The sequence below is a fragment of the Carcharhinus amblyrhynchos genome, chromosome 2 (assembly GCF_965287045.1).
Source record: "Carcharhinus amblyrhynchos chromosome 2, sCarAmb.v2.hapA, whole genome shotgun sequence".
NCBI lineage: Eukaryota > Metazoa > Chordata > Chondrichthyes > Carcharhiniformes > Carcharhinidae > Carcharhinus > Carcharhinus amblyrhynchos.
Genome location: NC_137325.1, coordinates 25277271 through 25299305, shown reverse-complemented (window position 1 = coordinate 25299305; position 22035 = coordinate 25277271). Strand labels below are relative to the sequence as shown.

Genomic DNA, 22035 nt, shown 5'->3' with positions numbered 1-22035 from the left:
TGGAAGGCCAGATGTAGCTCTGGTTGGGGGTGAGGAGGTGGAGGACCAGATGTAGCTCTGGTTGGGGGGTTAGGTGGAGAGCCAGCTGTATCTCTGGTTGGGGGTGAGGAGGTGGAGAGCCAGCTGTAGCTCTGGTTGGGGGTGAGGAGGTGGAGGGCCAGCTGTATCTCTGGTTGGGGGGTTAGGTGGAGAGCCAGCTGTATCTCTGGTTGGGGGTGAGGAGGTGGAGAGCCAGATGTAGCTCTGGTTGGGGGGTGAGGAGGTGGAGGGCCAGACATACCTCTGGCTGAGGGGGGGAAGGAGGAGGGCCAGACGTACCTTTGGTTGAGGGGGGGCAGAAGGCGGGCTAAATGTATCTCTGGAGGGTGGGGTGTTGGGGGGGGAGGGCACGAGGGGAGTGAGGCCCTATCGTTCTCTGGTGGGGAGGTGGAGTGGGAGGCCAGATGGATCTCTGCTGGGGGGCGGTGGGGGGAGCAGAGGGAGTCTGTTGCCATTCTGTGGGCAAGGAAGAGGGCCACGATCAGTGTGGATAGCAGTGGGAGGGGGAGGGTGGATAAGGGGGACAGATATGTTGTGGGGATGGGGGCGATGTCTATAAGGCTCTCTTTTGGCTCAGGCTGTTTTATCTGCTTTTTGCAGCCCAGGAGGGACAAAAATCTGAAAACATGTGCCAAGAATCTGTGCTTCAACAGATTCTTCCCTGCTGTCATCAGATTTTTGAGTGGTACTATTATATATTAAGCTGATCTTTCTCTTCTCCCTACCTAACATGATTTTCTGCACCCTATCCTTTTCCTCTACGTACTTCATGAACAGTATGTTTTGCTGTATAGCGCACAAGAAACAATACTCTTCACTATATCCCAGTACATGTGACAATAAATCAAATCCTACACTTATCACGTCATGTCTGAATTTACACCTTGTTACCCAACATGTTAGTTTTGCAGAAAAACTATGCCATGTGCATGTAGATAAGCAAATATTAATTGCTTCCACAATCTCCTGGGTGGCAACATTAGAAAGGATTGAAAAGCACACAAGAGAGAGCAATTTAGAACTTTTCTTTATTTATACAATGAGATGCAAATAATGTTTAATAGTTTCTTTTCAATATATACAATACATTCTTTACATTGCAAAGATAATTATTTATATATGTGTGTGTGTATTTATACACGTACATATAAGATTGAATATTGCTTTAAACACAGAGTAAAATATATTGTTAATCATTCAGATAAAGTTTTCTATTTCCCTGCTGTGCACCAATTTACATTCATTCCTCTTTTAATAGGCTGAAGTTCCAAGTCATTGATTTTGTAACAAAATGGTTTGTATTTCTCACAACATCCAACAACTAAATACAGCAAGATGGGATTTTTATTCTGAACAAAGTTTCTATTCGAGAAAAGGGGATTAAAAATCATTTTTCTGCCTTTTGTTGGATGGCCCCAAGATGGCTGGGATAAAATTAATCGGTAAAGAATTTCACATACGTCTCGTGCACAAGACTGAGACTCAAAAGTGGAAAGGTGCAGTTTAAGTTACTGGGTCAAAGTAATTGTCAATGCGCGCATTCCAAAATAAAAACAAGGTTAAAAGAAAACTGTTGTGCATGTTTGTTCATTCCCTTCTTGCTGCACTTTTGAGGTGGTCGGATGTTTGAGGATTTGATTCATGTAATGTCTGCACCAATGAAAACTTTGGTACAGTATCCTATATGGACAACCTTAGGCATTTCACAAAAATTGTACAATATATCAAGCAATGTATGGAGAGGGTGCCACTTAATGACCCTCACCAATGACTCTTGTCCTGAGATTGCCTGAATGTCCCTTTAACATAATCTCAACAATAAAAGCTTTCGAAAGACTGTCAGACACATTAATCCTATGAAAATAAAAAAAACCTTACATCTTTTTGGAATAAATGTCAATTATGAGTATTAAAACAATTATTTAGGCACTTAATATAAGTTGAGCACTCCAGCATTTACAAAAAGATATTAAAAATGAAGATTATATACAGTGACAATTTCTTAAAAATACATTCAAGCAGCTTATAGTCCTGAACTTTGATTAATCTCCAAGCCCCGCAAAACCAATTAATATAACGGAGCCAGTTTATATAGTCAGTTTTATGTGTGTGCAGCTTAAATTTTGCAATATTTAAAAAAAAAATCACAGTCTGCGGTGAAGAACTCGCAATATAATATTTCAGTTCCAAGCAACATTAACATGTTAATAGGATGCACAAATCCCCAGACAATGGGTTAGGCAAACTTGTTTAATCACATTCTTCACGGAGCTTTAGGAACAAAAACCTAGGTCATTTAGCTCTTCAGCCTGTTAGGCATGGCTGATTTGAATTTTAACTCCATTGACCAGTCTTCATTCTATGTTCCTTAATGTTATTCCACAATTGATCAAACTTGAGGGAAGAGATCTACCAATTTCTACTACACTTTGTGGAAAGAAATTGGTCCAGAATGGTCCAATTCTAATTTTTAAGTTTATGCTCCCCTGTTCAAGATCCTATCCAGAGGATATCATTTGTCTCTACCCGATCAAATCTTTTAATCAGGCTAAACACCTCAATTAGATCATCACATGATTTTCTACACTCAGCGGAGTTCATGCAACTTGCCCTCAAAATTTAACCCTTTAATCTCGGGTTTCCTTCCTAATCTAAGATGTTGATTTGACGGTACATGGTATAATCTGAGAATGATGCTGGCGTTGGACTGGGGTAAACACAGTAAGAAGTCTCACAACACCAGGTTTAAGAAAAGGGAAACCTTCCACACACCTGACGATGGAACACTGTTTCCGAAAACTTGTGGGATTACTATCAAATAAACTGGTTGGACTTAAACCTGGTGTTGTGAGACTTCTTACTGTAATCTGAGAATGCCGTTCCTAAGATAAAAGCAAAATTACTGCGGATGCTGGAATCTGAAACAAAAACATAAAATGTTGGAAAATCTCAGCAGGTCTGACAGCATCTGTGGAGAGATGTACAGCCAATGTTTCGAGTCTGGGTGACTGTCAGAGACTCGAAACATTGGCTCTATTCTCTCTCTGCAGATGCTGTCAGACCTGCTGAGATTTTCCAGCATTGTCTGTTTGTGTTTGTGTGTGTGTGTGCAATGCCATTCCTAATGTTGATTCGGATTAGCACAAGATTTTCCTCTGTGTCTTAACAATAAAATATTGTTTGTGCACTGTCACCAACTGGGAGGATAATGACAAGAATAATTTTTTTGTAGGGTTCACTGAGTTACTATTGAAGCTAATTGATTCCAAGATTATCAACACCACCCCATCTTTGGAGCCAATTGCAATTCCTAGTGGAAATGGCTTTCGCCTTTTAAGCACACTGGTTTCACCACTAACGCCTGGACCGGATTGGTAATGAGAACTGCTATCCCCCTAGACTGATTCACATTAGACACCATTGCAACAGAGAGGGAGGGGACCAACACAAAGTCACAGAGGCTTGGATTTTCACATGGGCGGAAATGGGCCTGGGTCAGGATTTGAACATGCAAACTATGTCCTTGCTTATCATAGGTCAAGACAAACACAGATTTCAGCACACACCAGAAAGAATTCCAGATGAACTAATGTACCCCAGTCAGACTTTTCCCCCAGATACGCTGAAATCAGGGTGCAACCTCTACCCTGAGGCTAAAAACCTGTATGACTCCTAATCTGTCAACACAGTCCTTACCAAATCACATGCAAATGACAAATTGGAATATCCCATCCTCAGCCGGGGGGAGGGGATGGGATCTTCCAATCCTGCTGCTGTCAATGGGGTTTCCTACTGTTCGCACCAGCCACTGCCGAGGAACTCATCGGCGGGACTGGAAGATCCTGCCAGCAGGAATGACCGAAGAGTTCCCACACAACTGTTTGCTTTCAACAGTTCAACGTAGGCAATGGTGATTTGTTCTTGTTTCACAATCACAATGGGATGTTCTAACGATGCACAACGTGAGTTTGTTCCTATAGTATACCAAACAAGTGAATAAATGAATGAAAACGTGCATTTGAAGAGCAGGGAGTGAGAGTGGACCTTTACGTTGCTGCATACAATTCCTTGTCATTAATGAGGCACACTTGTTCCTATGTATACCATTCTTTGAATATTGTAAATAAACATTGAAAATTCCTTGAAGTATATACTTATACCAATAAAGTGCAAGGATGAGGGTTACATGGTGGAATCTTTGGTTTCCTGAGCAGTTTCTGGTCAGAAATTGCAATCCTATGACAAAACAAAATATCCCAGTCTTCGAGTTCCCAGAATTCCACCCATTTCAGGAAGAACGGTCCATCCATCGTTAAGTGACGCAAGAGTTTCTTCCGTGAGAGTGAAGCGAGCGTTCCACCAGACTATCCCCACCCGACCACATGTTCTCTGACTTTGTTCTTTTGTTGTCCACTGGCTATTCTTCACGCCACAGTGACCACTCTCAGATTCTGTTTGGTTTCACTGACGGAGCAATCTTCTGAAATCTTCTCCTCGGAGCAACTCCGACCAGAGAGCTTGTCCATCTGCTCCAGGTCGTCGAAGCGTTCCACCACACACTGGGCGGTGAGGCGTGCTTCTGGGTCATGGTCCCAGCATTCCACAATGATTTCACATACCTGCTGTACAAGCTGAAAAGCAAAGGGAGAGAACAATGCTACATGAACTTGGGTCAAAGTATACTGACTCCAAGAAAGGCACATTTGGATGCACAACACTGATGTTTCCAGCTAGCATTCTAATTGGCCTCCAGTGGCACATTTCACATTCCTCTAGACTATCACACACGGCAAGTTGTAATGTTGAAGCATCCGATGTCTGACCTAGATCTAGTTAGGGAGGCGATGATTTAATAGCCTAATTATCACTAGACTATTAATGCAGAAGCTCAGCTAATGTTCCGGGGGCCTGGGTTCGAATCCCGTCACGGCAGATGGTGGAATTTGAATTCAATTCTAAAAATCAAAATCTGGAATTAAGAATCCACTGGTGATCATGAAACTATTGTCAATTGCTGGAAAAACCCATCTGGTTTACTAACGTCCTTTAGGGAAGGAAATCTGCCGTCCTTCCCTGGTCTGGCCTATATGTGACTCCAGAGCCACAGCAATGTGGTTGACTGTGAACTGTCCTCCAAGGGCAACTAGGGATGGGCAATAAATGCTGGCCAGCCAGCGACGCACATGAATAATAATAAAAAATACCCTCCTATAGCAACACCAGTCATATCTTACATGAACTGATGTTCAGTTATGGTGGAGAGATCTGAACAGTGACTGGATCAGCCTCAATGAAAGCTATTTTGGAGTAGGGGGTAGAGGGGAGGGATTAAAAGGCTTGATTCGTCTCAAAGCACTCCAGGGGTAAAACATATATGCACTTCCTGTTGCAGACACTTCCTCCCAACCAGGAACTCATTCCAGTGCTACATCTTCCGCCCTTTGTTTATTAGTTTTGCATTCCAATCCTAGTAACTGTGTGCTAGCCCAGCCTTGTTAACACTGTCACTGACTGAAATTGTGGGTTTCTTTTTAAACCAAGGATATTCAACTTAAGGCTAACCTAGTCATTAAGATGAAAGCTAAATTTAGACTCAAACTCTATCTTTTTTCAGGATATGGCATGAGGATTTGGAAGGACACTGGAGATTTGGGGAGGGGAGAGCGGGGGAGGGGAGGAAGGCCTCATTACGGAAACACATTTTGTCTGCCAGGCTCTCGTCCTCGTTCTCCCTCCATTGGCCAGTCCTCAACATTTGGAACTGCTGCTGTAAATGGGCAGGAATAGGGGGCAGTTTGCGTCTCATTGTTGCCTGTTTGACTTAAATTGACGTCAAATAAATTAATTTAACATAAATTTGACATTAAATGGTTTCAAGAAGGAGATAGGTATAGTTCTGATTTGAAAAAAGTGAGTCAAAGGGAGATGGGGAAGAGGTGGGGAGGTAGATTTGAGACCAAGAGGAGATCAGCAATGATCTGATTGAATGATGGAGCAGGTTCGAAGGACCTAATTTACCTACTTCCGCTCCTAATTCCTAATGTTTTGACATTCAAAATCAGAATGGAGCTTGGCTCTGTATTTATATATAAGCAAGTTGTCAGTCATGTGGAAGAACATTTAAAAGGGATCCTAGGCTGCTCTCGGGTACCACTATGTGACCTTTGTGTGACATGGTTTCTGTGGTAGGTCAGGTTTATTCTCCATCTTGAAAGTGCTTTTTAAAACAATTTATTAGTATCACAAGTAGGCTTACATTAACATTGCAATGAAGTTACTGTGAAAATCCCCTCATCCCTGTAATTGATGCCAGAGGTTCTGAGCTTATCTTGTTTGCTGCTCTAGTATTGCTTCTCTCTGCAACATGTCCCCTTAAAACTGTCACAGCCAACCCTTGGGAAGCTGTTAACGCACACAACTCATTTCCTATGGACAGCACGGTGGCACAGTGGTTAGCACTGCTGCCTCATAGCACCAGGGACCAGGGTTTGATTCCTAGTTTGGGTCACTGTCTATGTGGAGTCTGCACATTCTCCCCATGTCTGCGTGTGTTTTCTCCGTCTGCTCCAGTTTCCTCCCATAGTCATGAAAGACTTGCTGGTGAGGTGCACTGGCTATGCTAAATTCTCCCTCAGTGTACCCGAACAGGCACCGGAGTGTGGCGACTAGGTGATTTTCACAGTAACTTCATTGCAGTGCTAATGTAAACCTACTTGTGACACGAATGAATAAACTTTAAACTTCCTTCCACCAGGTTGCTCAGCTGCTTACTGAGAATGCACAAATTGGCTACCACATGGAACATTACAATGGTGAGCGCACTTTCAAAAGTACTTCATAGGATGAGAAGCACTGGGCGGCTCTTGTGGATGCAAGTTATTTCCTTCAAATAAACTCACCTCGTGCTATCTGGTGACAGCAGCTCATATTTGCTCTTGCATAGTACATGCAGTGGGTGTGATCCCTAATAGCAGCTCCACACTGAAGTGACACTACTAATATAGCTGGACAGCATTAATAGACAGACCATGTATGTATTGAAATGAATACAAAAGTTACAAACCTGTTATGTTCTGGGACTGTCATCTTAATTTATAATAAAATGGAGCAGTAACGGGGATTGTGCAACCTGCTTCAAATTCTGCCCCACAACAAGCCTATGTGGCTTGGTTGCTAATGGGAACAAGGGGGGGTTCATTTTGACTGACTGGGAAGAAAGGTGCTTGATGGTCACATCTGTAGACAATGGCAAGAGCAGCTGTGCTAACTGTGGGTAGACTGTCAGGGCCAGGTTTATGCAAAATAGTGGGCAGGATCCAGACGAGGTAGTCCCAACCTCATTTAGAATCACAGAACCCTACAGTGCAGCAAAAGGCCATTTGGCCCATTGAATCTGCACCGACCACAATCCCACCCAGGCCCCACCCCATATCCCTACATTTCTGATAGAGTAAAGGGGGGCAGGGAATGAATCACACAGGAGGGAAACCTGAACGTATCACGGAGTTCAAATATTTTGGCTGTTGTATGGGCCTTAACCCAGAGTGTGGGAACCACAACTTGATGGAGCAGACGTAAACACTCTTAATGAATGAACAAGATCGGTTTAATCATCAAATAAAACCCCACTCTTTAATTGCAAAATAAAAACTGACTGCAGAGGTCAGTGTTTATTAAAAATAAATTTAGCTGGATTGCTTTGACTGACAGGCCAGGTGGTGTAGCATCTGTTTAAACAGTTTTAATAGCATTATCTGTCAAAATTTCCCTAAGAGTTATTCATTCTGAAGGTTTGGCTGAATTTCAATGCTATATTACTTCAGCAGGGGTTGTGAGCTCATTTTTATTAATGGCTTAAAGACACTTTTTAAAGGATTAGGGGTATAAACAAAAGTTTGTTTTTGTAAGAGATTAACCACTTGAGGAGATTTAAAAAGCTCTGACACTTTCATTAACGGATATCTTTTAGCCTGTTGAGTGTGACTTGGGCCTCTATCATTTTGAATCATCGAGCCCACAGCTGATAATAATACTCAGGATGTCTGGTTGGATAGAATTTTGAAATGTCTGTAGGAGATCCAGACTGATAGACCAAATGGGCTATTCTATGCTGCTGGCTTTCTTGCATTCCTCTGTAATTGCTGGGTGCTGCCACTACAAAAAATAATTCCCTGGTTTACAACCCAGAGCACAACTGATTTCCTCATTGGCAAAAATAAAACAGTGAAGGTTAACTTCTTGAACATAATTATTATTTTAAGATTATTTACTGCTAGCAATGATCTTTAAACTACCTGGTGATTGAGCCAGCTGGCGGGGATCTCAGGTCTCCCCCGATCCCTCAGCACCACATCCTTCATGCTTTCTACACAGGGATGTTCCCGAACTTTGGAACCAAAGGCAGGTTCGTAGTCTTTCACTTCTGCGGAGAAAAGAATTCAATAAGAGATGAGGGCAGGCGTGGATAAACTGTTTTCTGTGGTGCAAGAATTAACAACAAGGGCGTAGCATTCTAAAATTAGAGCTAGACCATTAAAGAGCAGAATCAGGAAAGCGTGGTAACAATTTGGAAGTCTCTCCCTCCCAGTAGGCTGCAGCTTTGTAACTCAGAGTTAGGTTGTGTTATTGTGTAAGGAAATCAATAGATAAAGAGCAAATGCAGGAAAATAAACTTGACAAGTATAATTGAAATGAATGGCAGGGAAAGATGACCAATTCCTGGCGGGATTTTTTGTGCCCCCCCTCTCCTCCTCCACCATGTGTTTTGCGGCTGTGGAGGCCTCCCACCATTGTTCAGCAGCGAGTTTTCTAGTCCCGTGGCAGGGGTGCACTATCGTCAGGACTGGAGGATCCCGCTGGTCTCAACCTGTATCAGGTCTAGCCTGTATTTCTTGGTCAGGAGCTGAAAGGATGTACAGTGAATCATAGTATGGGTACATATGTACAAATATATTATATATTATGTAACTTAATAATTTCTTCATAAACCCCTTTTCCAATTTCATATGCTGCTTATATGAAATCATCTCACCATGCTTACAATATCACTGTAATCAGGGATTGGTGGAATCCATCTCACTTACAGCACAGTGGTTAGCATTGCTACCTCACAGCGCCAGGGATCCGGGTTCGATTCCCGGCTTGGATCTCTGTGAAGTGTGCATGTTTTACCCGTGTCTGCGTGTGTTTCCTCTGGGTGCTCTGGTTCCCTCCCACAGTCTGAAAGACGCACTGGTTAGGTGCACTGGTCATACTAAATTCTCCCTCAGTGTATCCGAACAGGCGCTGGAGTGTGGCGACTAGGGGATTTTCACTGTAACTTCATTACTTGTGACTGATAAATAAACTTTATAGCATCACTGCAGTTAGTAAAATGTAAGTTATCTTTCCATGCTTAGAATACCACACCTAAGAAGCTGTGGGAATGTCTTGCACAATTCCCTACTAGAGAAAAAAATGATCTAATGCAGAGCTGATCAGGGTGTAATAGCTTCCAGTGCATTCCCATAAATCTATGCCCAGTTTCTACACTGCTGTCAGCCCATATGAAATGTAACTCTCAGTATCTTCGGCAGTCTCGTTCAACATGACTACAAGATTGGATAATATGAGAAATGGAGATATTCATTAGGCTCTGCACAACTTTGGAGGTTGGGCTGAGGGAAATCAGATTGAACACTGCAATAAAACTTCACTTGTGTGAGGCTGTTCTTAGCATTAGTATCGCTTAGGAGCAAGAATGATAGAAATCAATACTTGAGCTTAGTGAGGGCAGGGTATTAATGTTGGACACCAGAGAACCATTCCAGTTTTGACAATTAGTGCTGATATGGAGCATTTCTGGGTTAAGAAGCTCTTCCACTTCTTCTCCTGGTAGCAACCTCGATTAGTAGAGGGTCGCTGAACCAGGGCTTACTTATGGCAGCCTTCAATCTTGTAAGGTGTCATGGTAGACATTGCTGTGTTAAGCATCACCTGATGTGCCTCAGGAGCCTGGTTCTGCCACGGCAGTCTCTGCCACATCAGCTGCACAGGAAGACACTGCGCTGAGAAGGTGCACAAGTTTATTTTTAATATACGTCTAATTTCCAGTGATCCTTTGAAGTAGATAGCCAATGCAGTACAGGTTTGTGCTGTATTCTGGGTTGTTTTAATAATCTGAACTCCCACTTACAGGGAATTGGAGTGAGACTGCTCAAACCCTTATTTGATGAGTCAGGGCTGGATTGCAACCTAATTCTTTTGTGAGGGCACTGCACTAACAACCTCCATCATTCAGTTCCTTCAAGGAGACAAGAGCTGAGAGCTTGTCTTTTTGCAAATAGTGAGTTTAATTCAAACAAAAGAACACAGCACAATAAGAAGTCTCACAGTAAGAAGTCCAATGCTGGTATTTTCACATCAATACAGCAGAGCAATAGGTCCTTCAGCCCACCAAGCATGCACTGGTTTCTATCCCTCTGTTCACCTCCTGTCCATGTGTCTATTAAGATACATCTTAAATGTTGAAAATGTGCCTGGCGGCGTGTTCCAGTCACCCATGCCCGTCTGTATGAAAAACCTTTCCTGCACGTCTCCCCTAAACTTGCCCCTTCTCACCTTAAACCTGTGCCCTCTTGTAGTCGACCCTCCTATCCTGGTAAAAAGCCTCTGACTATCCACCGTACCTATGCCTCTCATAATTTTATAGACCTCTATCATGTTGCTCCTCAGCCTCTGTCTTTCCAGTGAAAACAATCCGAGTTTACTCAACCTCTCCTCATACCTAAAACCTCCAGACCAGGCAACATCCTGGTGAACCTTCTTAGCACTCTCTCCAAAGCATCTACCTCCTTCTGGTAGTGTGACGACAGAACTGCACTCACTATTCCAAATGCGGCCTGACTAAAGTTTTATACAGCTGTAATGTAACTTGTCAACTTTTATACTCGATGCACATTTTTTCATTAACCATCCATTTCAGAGCAGGGTCAGAATGGAACACAGGGTTCCCATTCAGTGTCTCTGGTCCACTGTAGACAGTGATAGTTTGGTGTTATAGATCAACTATCAGCTGGTATCTTAGGTTGGCTAAATAGTTGGAACAAAGAAAACAGGCTCGCAGTCTTGCTCCAATGTTCCAGAAGAACAGAAGTTTGGCTGATGATGAGTGTGTTAACACAATGTAAAAAAAAAAGCGGTGCCCCTTCCCCCCCTCTCCAGTTGAGTAGAAAATTAATTCATCATGTGCATCAACTTTTGTTGAAACCTGCAGTTTACACTTCAACCTCAGGCATGTGAACATCAAAGCTCTCTCCTTTTCTATGGCAAAACAAAATGGTCGAATCCAAAGTCCATCCTTTTTCCACTGCTTACCGAATGCTGTCGTGTCTCGGTATCAAACTAAACAAGCAAGTGGATTTATACTCATTTCACTGCTGCCTCATTCATTAGTGAGGAACAGATTGGACTGCAGAACTCCTGCACCTGGGGAACATCTGTTCTGGAGTGAATAGATAGCAAACTCTGCAAGAAATAGACTTAATGTATATTTTAGCTTGGCCACAAAAATGCTTTTAACCAATACTCAGTAGGGAATAAGCTATTCCAGTGTGGTCTAAAGAAAATTCTGAAGTGCTAAATTAAGCCACATTTTGGGATAGCAGATATCAGTGTTGCTCTGCTTAGCCCCCTTGTGCACTAGGTGGCAGATTGAACATGGCGCCCCTATGGGCAACACAGTGGCACACAAAGTTTATTTATTTATTAATCACAAGTAGTCTTACATTAACACTGCAATGAAGTTACTGTGAAAATCCCCTGATTGCCACACTCTGGCACCTGTTCGGGTACGCTGAGGGAGAATTTAGCAAGGTCAATGCACCTAACCAGCATGTCTTTGAACTGTGAGAGGAAACCGGAGCACCCAGGGGAAACACACGCAGATATGGGAGAATGTGCAGACTCCGCACAGACAGTAACCCAGGCCGGGAATTGAACCCATGTCCCTGGCGCACAGTGCCTCACAGCTCCAGGGACCTGGGTTTGATTCCAGCCTTGGGTGACTGTCTGTGTGGAGTCTGCATGTTCCCCCCGTGTCTGCGTGGGTTTCCTCTGGGTGCTCCGGTTTCCTCACACAGTCCAAAGATGTGCAGGTTAGGTTGAATTTGCCATGCTAAATTGCTCCTTAGTGTCCCATAATGTGTAGGTTAGATGGATTAGCCAATGGATATGTGTGGGGTTACAGGGATAGGGCAGGGGAAGGGCTGGGCTTAGGTAAGATACTCTGTCACAGAGTTGGTGCATACTCGATGGGCCAAATGGCCTCTTCTGTGTTATAGGGATTCTATGTCCATTTGCTGGACATGGATACTTAGAGATGAAATACCAGTAGGGCGTCTTCTGATTAATCACAAGTTCCAACAACCTTGGTTCAGGTGAGTTAATGAAGTTGTTAATGCAGGATAGATGATAAAAGGTCACCCAAAGGGAGAGACATTGTATCTATTTGTACAGTTATTGAAATGCAGCAGTTGCAGCTTCCAAAGGTTTCATTTAAGCAACGTACCAATCAGGACACAATTCACTTCAAAGCTCTGCTACCCATATTCTAACCCATCACCCCGTACACACTGGCCTACTGCAACCCCCAGTCACAAACAGCTCGATTTTTAAATTCTCATCCTTGTTTTTTTAAACCATTTGATAGCCTTGCCCTTCTGCGCATTCTCATCATCCTCCATGCCTACAGATCTTCAAAAACTTTGAACTCCTGCCCAGTCCCTTTGCCCCACTATTAGCTGGTGTCCCTTCAGCTAAAAGCTGTACAGTTCTCCCTCTTCCACTTTAAGATGCTCCTTAAAACCTCTCTCTTCAAGCTTTTGGTCCAATATCTTGATATTTTCTCCATTTGTGTTCTATTTTTTCTGTTGTGTTGTCGCTACCTCCCTGTCTTGGGATGTAGTATGCTGTGTTAAACGTGTCACACAACTCGCTGTTTAATGGCTGCATCATATTTCTCTGACTTTGGAGAGAATGGGTTGCAGAATAGAATAGATCAACTTCATCCACTCCGATGCCCTCTGCTGTTTTGGACACTGCAAGAGTTTCAGAACAAGAGGTAGTTTCCTTTATGTGCAAGATCCAAAGGCTCTTTTATTTTGAAGACATTTTAAAATGTAGAAATAGCATGACGTGGTTCCCCTATTTTATCGACTGATTTGAGTGTAAAAGTTTAAAGTTTATTTATTAGTGTCACACGTAGGCTTATATTAACACTACAATGAAGTCACCCCCCTATGGCAGCTGTTCAGGTACACTGAGGGAGAATTTAGCACGGCCAATGCTCCTAACCAGCACGTCTTTGTGTTGTGGGAGGAAACTGGAGCACCCAGAGGAAACCCATGTAAACATGGGGAGAACATGCAAACTCCGCACAGTCACCCCAAGGCCGGAATCTAACCCGGGTCCCTGGTGCTGTGAGGTAGCAGTGCTAACCACTGTGCCACCATACCACCCATAATGATGTTGCCATTGAAAAATAAGGAAATGGTGGACATGCTGAATAATTACTTTGCATCACAGTTTTAAAGTTTATTTATTAGTATTACAAGTAGGCTTACATTAACACTGCAATGGAGTTCCTGTGGAAATCTCCTAGTCACTACACTCCAGCACCTGTTTGGGTATACTGAGGGAGAATTTAGAATGGCCAATGCACCTAACCAGTACATGTTTCCGACTTTCGGATCAGTTTTTCCGGAAGAGGAAGAGATCAGCATTCCAAAATTAGTATAAGCAACTTATCAGTAATGAAGAAAATAGCGGCACCTACGAGTGACAAATTCCCAGGATCAGATAGTTTCCACCTAAGGCTTTAAAGGAACTAGGAGGGAATAGGACTGATGCCTTAATGGTTGGCACGGTGGCACAGTGATCAACACTACCGCCTTACAGTGCCAGGGATGTGGGTTCAATTCCCAGCCTGGGTTACTGTCTGTGCAGAGTCTGCACATTCTCCCCATATTTTCATGTGTTTCCTGTGGGTGCTCCGGTTTCCTCTCACAGTTCAAAGATGTGCTGGTTGGGTGCATTGGCCTTGCTAAATTCTCCCTTAGCATATCCGAACAGGTGCCGGAGTGTGGCGATCAGAGGATTTTCACAGTTAATGCAGGTTCATGTAAGACTACTTGTGACTAATAAACAAACTTTGAACTGTAATCTTCCAAAATTTTCAATCAGGCAACAGTTCTCTTAAATTGGAATATTGTATATATCAATCAGTCATTATTAACGGGATTCCGGGAATTATTGACCAGCTAGCCTTCGATCTCTTGTTGGGGAATTACTAGAGTCTACAATTAAGGGCAGTGGGTGGAATTTTCCCATCCCGCCTGCCACAGGAATCGTAGTGGTTGGAGGGTCGGACTTTGCACAGGTCTGTTGAGCTTGGGTGGGATCTTCCAGGCTCGGGGCGAACACAGCCAGAAAGCCCCACCTAGGGTGTCTAAACACCCTGAACATTTTCAGGTACTCATAGCCTTTATGGATGTGTAAAAGGTGCTTGGAAGTGGCAAACCTGATTGGACTTTTCAATGACAGAGGACTGTTCACGGATATTATCGGTATAAACTTCCAGAAGGCATTTCATAAAATACCTCGAAGAAATTGCCGGCTACAGTTGACGCTCGTGAAACTGATTAAGAAAGTGACTGAAGTGTAGGCGACGGGATAATGAACTAATTGGGTAGTGGCGTTCCGCAAGTATTTGTGTGGTGTCTCAACAATTCACTGCATTTATCACCTGCTTAGACAATTGGATAGAAAGCTACATATCTGAGTTTGTTGATGACACAAAGATAGGCGGCATTATAAGCAGCGTAGGCGGAAGCCTAAAATTATGAAGCAATATTGATGGATTAAGTGAACAGATAAAACTGTGACAAATACAATGCAGGCAACTGAGAGGCTATCCACGTTGGGCATGAGGAGGATAGAAATGGATAGGCGCATCCAAATAGTGAAAAACTAATAATTGTGGGGGTACAAATTGTGGCAGCCCATTCATAAAAATGTGATGAGCCGAAGGCAATCAAAAGGCTAATGGAATCCTAGTGTTTTGCCCTTGCGAGCTAGAGTACAAGGGGAGAAGTCATGTTTCAGCTAAACAGAATCCTGGTAAAACCACTGTTGGAAGACTGCAAGCAATTCCACATTTCAGGATGGATATATGGGCGGCATGGTTGCAAAGTGCTGCCTCACAGTGCCAGGGATCCTGGTTTGATTCCTGGCTTGGGTCACTATTTGTGTGGAGTCTACACGTTGTCTCTGTGGGTTTCTTCCCCCAGTGCAAAAGATGTGCTGGTTAGGTGCATTGGCCATGCTAAATTCTCCCTCAGTGTACCCAAACAGACTAGGGGATTTTCACAGTAACTTCATTGCAGTGTTAATGTAAGTTAATGTAACACTAATAAAATAAACTTTAACTTAAATTGGCCTTGAAGTGAGTGCTGCACAGACTTACTAGAATGAGATCTGGACTCCAAGAGGAGAGATTAAACAAACTAGGGTCCTGGAATTAGAAGGGTAAATGGTGACTTGATTGGAGTTTTTAAGGTATTAAGGGAAACTGTCAGCGTAGAGAGAGAGAGAGAAATTATTTCTTCTGGTTGGTGAGTATAGGGCTGGGGAACAAAGTATAGAAGTTGAGCCTTTTGTTTCAGCAATGAAATTTGGAAACATTTCTAAACAAAACAGCTAGAAGAAGTTTGGACTTTTCTGTAAATGATGGTAAATGGTAAATGATGCTAAATCAATTGTTAATTTTAAAAATAAGCTGAACAGATTTGTGTTAACCAAGCGATATAGGGCAAAGGCAGTTGTATAGAGTTATTTCACTGAGCTGTCATGATCTATCTCATTGAATGACTGAATAGGCTTGGGAGGCTAAATGACCCACTCCTGTTCCTATGTTGCTGCAGAAGTCTACAAAACTAAGGGAGAATAAATGCATGGTATGAATTTAAACCAGGCTGTTCATTTTTAACTTGAGGCATTGCCGGACAAACAGCTGATGTCAGCTACCAAACACAAAGAAAGCAGAGGAATTTTGAAACAAAAGTGTAGCTAAGAGTTGTGGATTTTCAAAGCTTAAGGCAATGTGGTCAATGACTCGGTGTCACGTCATTCCTTGTCCCGTTGCCAACTCCGCCCTGTTGGTTATTGGCACAAACGGCAGCAGTTTGTTCAAAAGAAAACACTGCGTGCCAAAAGCATTTACCAAACAATTAAATTGCCTCATGCTCAAAAGAATTGGCATTTGAGAAGCACAAAGAACCAAAGAAAGCAATCGCAGGGACTTAAGTCTCAACACGTTTTGGTTTGTGCTCATTTGTAACTGGAGATCAGCCGATGTGAGTGAGGCTGGATCGGGGGAAAGCCCACAGCAGGAGAGGAAGCTCAACTGTCCCTATGCCAGAACAACAGGAAACAAGCACTTTGTGGGGCTTTTTTGCATTGCTGGTGGGAGAAACCCCTTGAGGTTCAGTGACCCAGATTGCCTTTAAATTGTATTTACCCTCGCTATACATTTGTAACATATGAGCATGTTTCATATCTCTTTGAGGCTATGGCCTGAAGTGTGGTGTAATCCAATTGGAGGCGGAATGATGCTGGAAAGTAAGCCCTGTACATGTTTTGTTAGCTGATAACTGTTCTCGGCAGCCTAATTATCATGGAAATGCTTGCTTTTAAAAGGGAAAATGTCCCCAGGCAGCTTAAGTCAATAAAGGATACTGAACAGGAACAAATGGATTAAGGGGAGATTTTAATTCTCAGGAGGGGAGGAGGGGCTGGCTGCTGCTAAGTGGTTTCTAACATTCGATGTCGGAATAAAGACCAGCCTAAACCAAGTACCAGGCAGAACGCTTCTGCCCAGTCACAGCTGCTCAATGAACAATGACCTCAGTCCTCACAATGGCTCAATTTGGAAGAAGTTGCCAATTTAAGACAAATCATATGTTGTCATTTATTTGCCAGATTGCTTCCAATTCATGAAAGCATTCTTCCTGAATTTCACTACACAAACAGCAGGTAAATCTAGCCCAAGATGGGGTACAGTGCCTCATCTTGTCAGCTTGGACCTTGTTTGTCTCCCATGGGGGACCATGGATTGGATTCAATTGGAACTTGAAATTGACTTTTGGGGCAAGGAATGGATTTGCCCGGTCCATTCTGGCTTTGTAACTTTAAGGATGGAGTTAAAAATATAAAAAGAACAACAGGTTTTGTATTTGTAAAGTTAGGTAACTCTAGTCAGCATGGAATTAACGTTGCATTTAATGTTAATGGCGCACATAAAATTCCTTAAGTTTGCACCCCTTTATTGTAGAGTCCACTAGATGTAGACAAAAGTCGTAGGTAGAAGGAGGATTGGAACAAGGCACTCACTGAGTGTTAAAATGGGCGGCGCGGGCTTGTAGGGCCGAACGGCCTGTTTCCTGTGCTGTATTGTTCTTTGTTCTTTACTGTACAGGAGTTGGTCATTTGGCCTAACTAATTTCTGTTTGGGTTTTTGCTCCACTCTTGCCTCCTCCCCCTCGACTTTATCCAGTCAGTCCTCCTATTCCTTCTTCCTTCATAAACATATGTGGCTTCCCATATTATTTTCCTCAACTGTTCCATGTGGTAGTGAGATCCAAATTCTACCACCCTTGCTTAAAGCAGTTCCTCCTGACTATGCAGTGCAATTCGACACTAGAAATATTTTTGTTTTGGTTTAATGTTGCAAGCACTTTCCCACAACAGAGACCATACAATGAAAGCAGAAAGTGTTTGGATGTGTGGCAGCACTTAGTGCGTGGGAGATAAGTTAAGCATTTAGAGAGTCATTTCATCAGGGTTTTCCTGAGTAGCCCCATTCAAAACATTCATCGAACTTTCTCTTTTCAGGTCATGACTGAGCTGCCTATCCAGTTGTAACGTTTGTATTTTTTTTATATGATATTCAAGGCTTTATTGATGACAAACTATGGAATCGTATTGCTTGAAGGTTTTCATAGAATTCTTACAGTGCAGAAGGAGGCCATTCAGCCCTTATCTGCACCAATTTTCCAACAGAGCATCTCACCCAGATCCCATCTCTGTAGCCCCATATATTTCCCTAACCTTAACATCTTGGGACACTAAGGGTCAATTTAACATGGCCAATCAACCTAACCTTCATATCTTTGTACTGTGGGAGGAAACCAGAACAACCGGAGGAAACCTAAGCAGACAAGGGAAGGCCAAATAGACTCCACACAGACAGTAGGCCTGAATGAACCTGGGTCCTTGGTGTTGTGAGGCAGCAATGCTAACCACTACGCCACTGTGCTGCCCTTTCGCACTAGAACTCTGAACCTCACATACATTCCTGACATTGGAAAGCTTTTGACTTTTAGGTTAATATTTGCTGTTCCCATCAAGCTCAGTGGATTGAATTTTGTGGCCCCTTCACGGAGGAAGTGGGACTGGAAAATGCAGTGAGCCATTTGAAAGTCCATTGACTTCGGCGGGAGTGGAAAATTTCCACCCAGTAGTTTTCACCAATGAAAGATGACAGGTGTATAAAGACTGGACAAGTACAGAATACAATTGCATAAATGGAAAAAAAATGTGGATGAGTGAAGCTAAAATCAAAACTAAAAATGGTAGAGATACTTAGTGGGTCAGGCAGGATGGAGGAAGAAACAAGTTAATGGAAAATAGCAAATCTAACACCTTTATTCAAATGCCTTTGGAAATCTAAGTACATCACATTTACTGGTTTCCCTTTATCCACATTGTTTAGTTCCTCAAAGAACTCCAACAAATTCGTTAGACACAATTTCCCTTTCACAAAACCATGTTGACTCTGCCTGATCCCATTATCACTTTCTACATTTTCTGCTATAACTTCCTTAATACAAAGGAGGGACACAGAAAGCAGGAAATTATAGACCAGTTTGTCCAACATCTGTCATAGGGAAATTGCTAAAATCCATTAATACAGAGGTGTTTTAGTTAGGAGGCTAAACTTTGCCTAATTGTAACTGCATTAAATCTGCTCAAATTTAGGTCGCATTGGCTCCTTGGAGCTATCAGGCAGAGAAGGTTTTTTTCTCTCTAATTCTATTGATTGGATTCAGATCCAGAATGATAGGTGACATGTGTCACTGTCTGTTACCTGCATTTCCCCCTTTTATTGCACTAGCTGCCATAAAGCAGGCAAGCGTAAAGGGTTCGATTGAAAATGATGGGTCGGGTCGGAAGTTTGGGTTGGTATAGTGGGGGAGGACTTATTGGGCACTCCAACCAGGTGGAAGGCATTGGGTTGGTCAGGGTCCAGCTGAGTCGGATTGGAGGGTGCAGCTGGGACAAGTTGGTTCAAGGAGGTGGGTACGCAGCTGGGTTAGGGTTGAGAGTCAGGCCTGCAGGTTGGGGAGTACCATATGGACGGAGGAATGGCAAATCCCATGGGATGTAGTTAATTGCAGGGGGAGGAGGGGGCAGAGGTTCCTTGGGGATTTGTCTGGCTGTTAAAAATTGCTAAATAAAGTATGTGGAAGTTAGAACAAGTTTTATTTCTTTTAACTTTTTCTATTGGCGTAACCTGCCTGGAACAAGATGCCAGAAGTCGTAGTAGAGACAGGTACAATTTTGTCTTTTAAAAAGCATTTGTACAGTTACATGGGTAAGATGGGTACAGAAGGATATGGGTCAAATGTGGGCAATTGGGACGAGCTTAATGGCTTAAAAAAAAAGTGACACAGACAAATTGGGCCAAAGGACCTGTTTCCATGCTGTAAACCGCTATGACTTTATGACTCAAACCCTGGTGGAACCATCTGAAGTTAGTGATTACTTTTTGGGTGGTCTTTGATATTGTTCTAAGCAGCAATGCATTTCTAGATAAGTGGCAGTAAACCAAAGAACCATCAAGTTCAGAATAACTGCATCAATCATATGCAGAGAAATGATCTTCTTGTGCATAGACCCTTTCACGACCTCAGAATGTTGCAAAGCATTTTACAGCGAAGGGAGTATTTTGAAAGTAGCCACTGGGAAACGCAGCAACCAATTTGTGAACAGGAAGTTGCCAAATTACATAAATGGCCATTTCACCCATTTTTCCTTTGCTGTTGTAGCGATAAGAGTAAATGAAGAGAAACTTTCCCAGGCAGCAAGGTCAATAACCAGAGGGCACAAACTTAAGATGACTGGCAAATGAATCAGAGGCAATGCAAGGAAAAACTATTCTGCGAAAGGCATGGTTAGGATTTGGAATACATTGCCTGTGGATACAGAGTCAATCAAAATTATCAAAACAAAATTCAATGTGGATACGGGGAAAGAACAGGGTGTAGTTATCTGGATTACTATTCAAAACAACACACATAGACTCGATATGTGACTTCCTCCTGTATTGTAGTTTTGTATGTAGATTGCTCAATAAATATTGACCAGAAACACAGTGCTCTTATTTTGAAGTTGTGTTTTGGTAGCTTTTATCAACACTTGAGGAGGCAGGAAAGACCTTGGTTTAATATTTGTCAGCAATGAGTGTGCTACCAGCTTAGCAATGGTGGACACCTATGATCATTTTCTTTCTTAGTTCATCAATTCTCTCCTTCCTGTTGAAATTTCCAGGTACGTTACATCAACAGGAAGTAAACAGAGTTTATTGTTAAGCAACATTCTTAAAAGGACAGTCTGTTGTAGATTTAAAATACAGAACTCTAATGCCACTTACCACCAACAGCCGTACATCGCGAGGTTATCTCCCACAGAACTAGTGCCATCGAATATACATCGGTCTGTTTGAATGCCTCAATGTCTTCCAGGTTAATTCGTGACTCCAGCACCTCGGGTGCCATATACCTAGCTGTGCCAACCTACAAAGGACAAACAAGAAGGGTAAAACACATCTAGTATTATACAGCAAACAGCACAACTTGTAATGAAACCCAGCACAACTGATGGGACTGAGGCCAAGAACAGCATCTTATAATAATATAGCACCTTTAACATAATGAGTCATCTGAAGGCACTTTTATAAGAGTATTATTAAAAAAAAATTGACACTGAGCTGCATAAGACAGGAGACCCAAAAATGAAACAACAAGGTAGATTTTAAGGAATTTTGTTTTAGGACTTTTAAGGAGTATGAAAGAGAGATGGAAAGATTAAGGGATGGAATTCCAGAGTTTAAGGCAAAGATAGCCACCAGCTGTAGAAGGATTAAAATCAGGGGGTGCTCAAGGAGTCAGGTAGAAAAGTGCAGATATCTCAGGAGGGGTGTGGGACTGGAGGAGATCACAGAGATAGGGAGGTACAAGCCAATGAAGAGATTGGAAAGCAAGGACAAGAATTGTAACATTGAGGCATTGCTTAACCAACATTGGTCAGTGAGCACAGTGGTGTTGGCTAACTGGTGTCTGGTGTAAGGACATGGGCAACACAGTGTTAGGAAACCTCAGGTTTACAGAGAGTAGAATGTGGGAGGTCGGCCAGGAGTGTGTTGGAAAAGTCAAGCCTGGAGTTAATAGAATTGTGTGTGAAGGTTTCAGCAGCAGATAAGCTGATAGGGAGGCTGAATACTAGGCAAGGGAAATAAACTGTTACGGTGACGGCATGGCAGTGGAAGCTCAACTCAGTGAAACATGACACCAAGGTTGCAAACAGTCTGGGTGGTTCTCAAGACAGTTGTCAAGCAGAGAAATTGAGTCAGTAGCTGGAGAATGTTCTTTGGAATGGGCACCAAAACAAATGGGTTCTGTCTTCCCAATATTTAATTGGATAAAATTTCAAATAATCCAGTCCTGGATGTGGGACAAGTAGTCCGATGCTCTAGAGATAGTGAAGGAGTCGGGAAGCAGGGCTGGGTGTCATCAGTGTCCAAGTGAAGACTAATGTTGTGTTTTCAGATGATTCTAACAAAGAGGAGCATGTATAATAGAAACAGGAGAGAGGCAAGGGCAGACCCCTGAGGGATGAACA

The 22035-nt window shown here is 42.7% G+C and overlaps 1 protein-coding gene across 1 annotated transcript in view; it reads right to left on the bottom strand.

Moving 5' to 3' along the window:
* Positions 1–3133: 3133 nt before the first annotated feature.
* The window catches only part of tgfbr2b (transforming growth factor beta receptor 2b), an 86148-nt gene continuing 67246 nt past the window's right edge, over positions 3134–22035 (bottom strand). The window contains exons 5-7 of the mRNA XM_080203576.1: positions 20789–20930; positions 8334–8461; positions 3134–4670 (exon numbers count right to left, since the gene is read on the bottom strand). Of these exons, the coding sequence (XP_080059702.1) occupies positions 4464–4670; positions 8334–8461; positions 20789–20930 (477 nt within the window). The 3' untranslated portion in view covers positions 3134–4463. The remainder of the gene's footprint in view (positions 4671–8333; positions 8462–20788; positions 20931–22035) is intronic.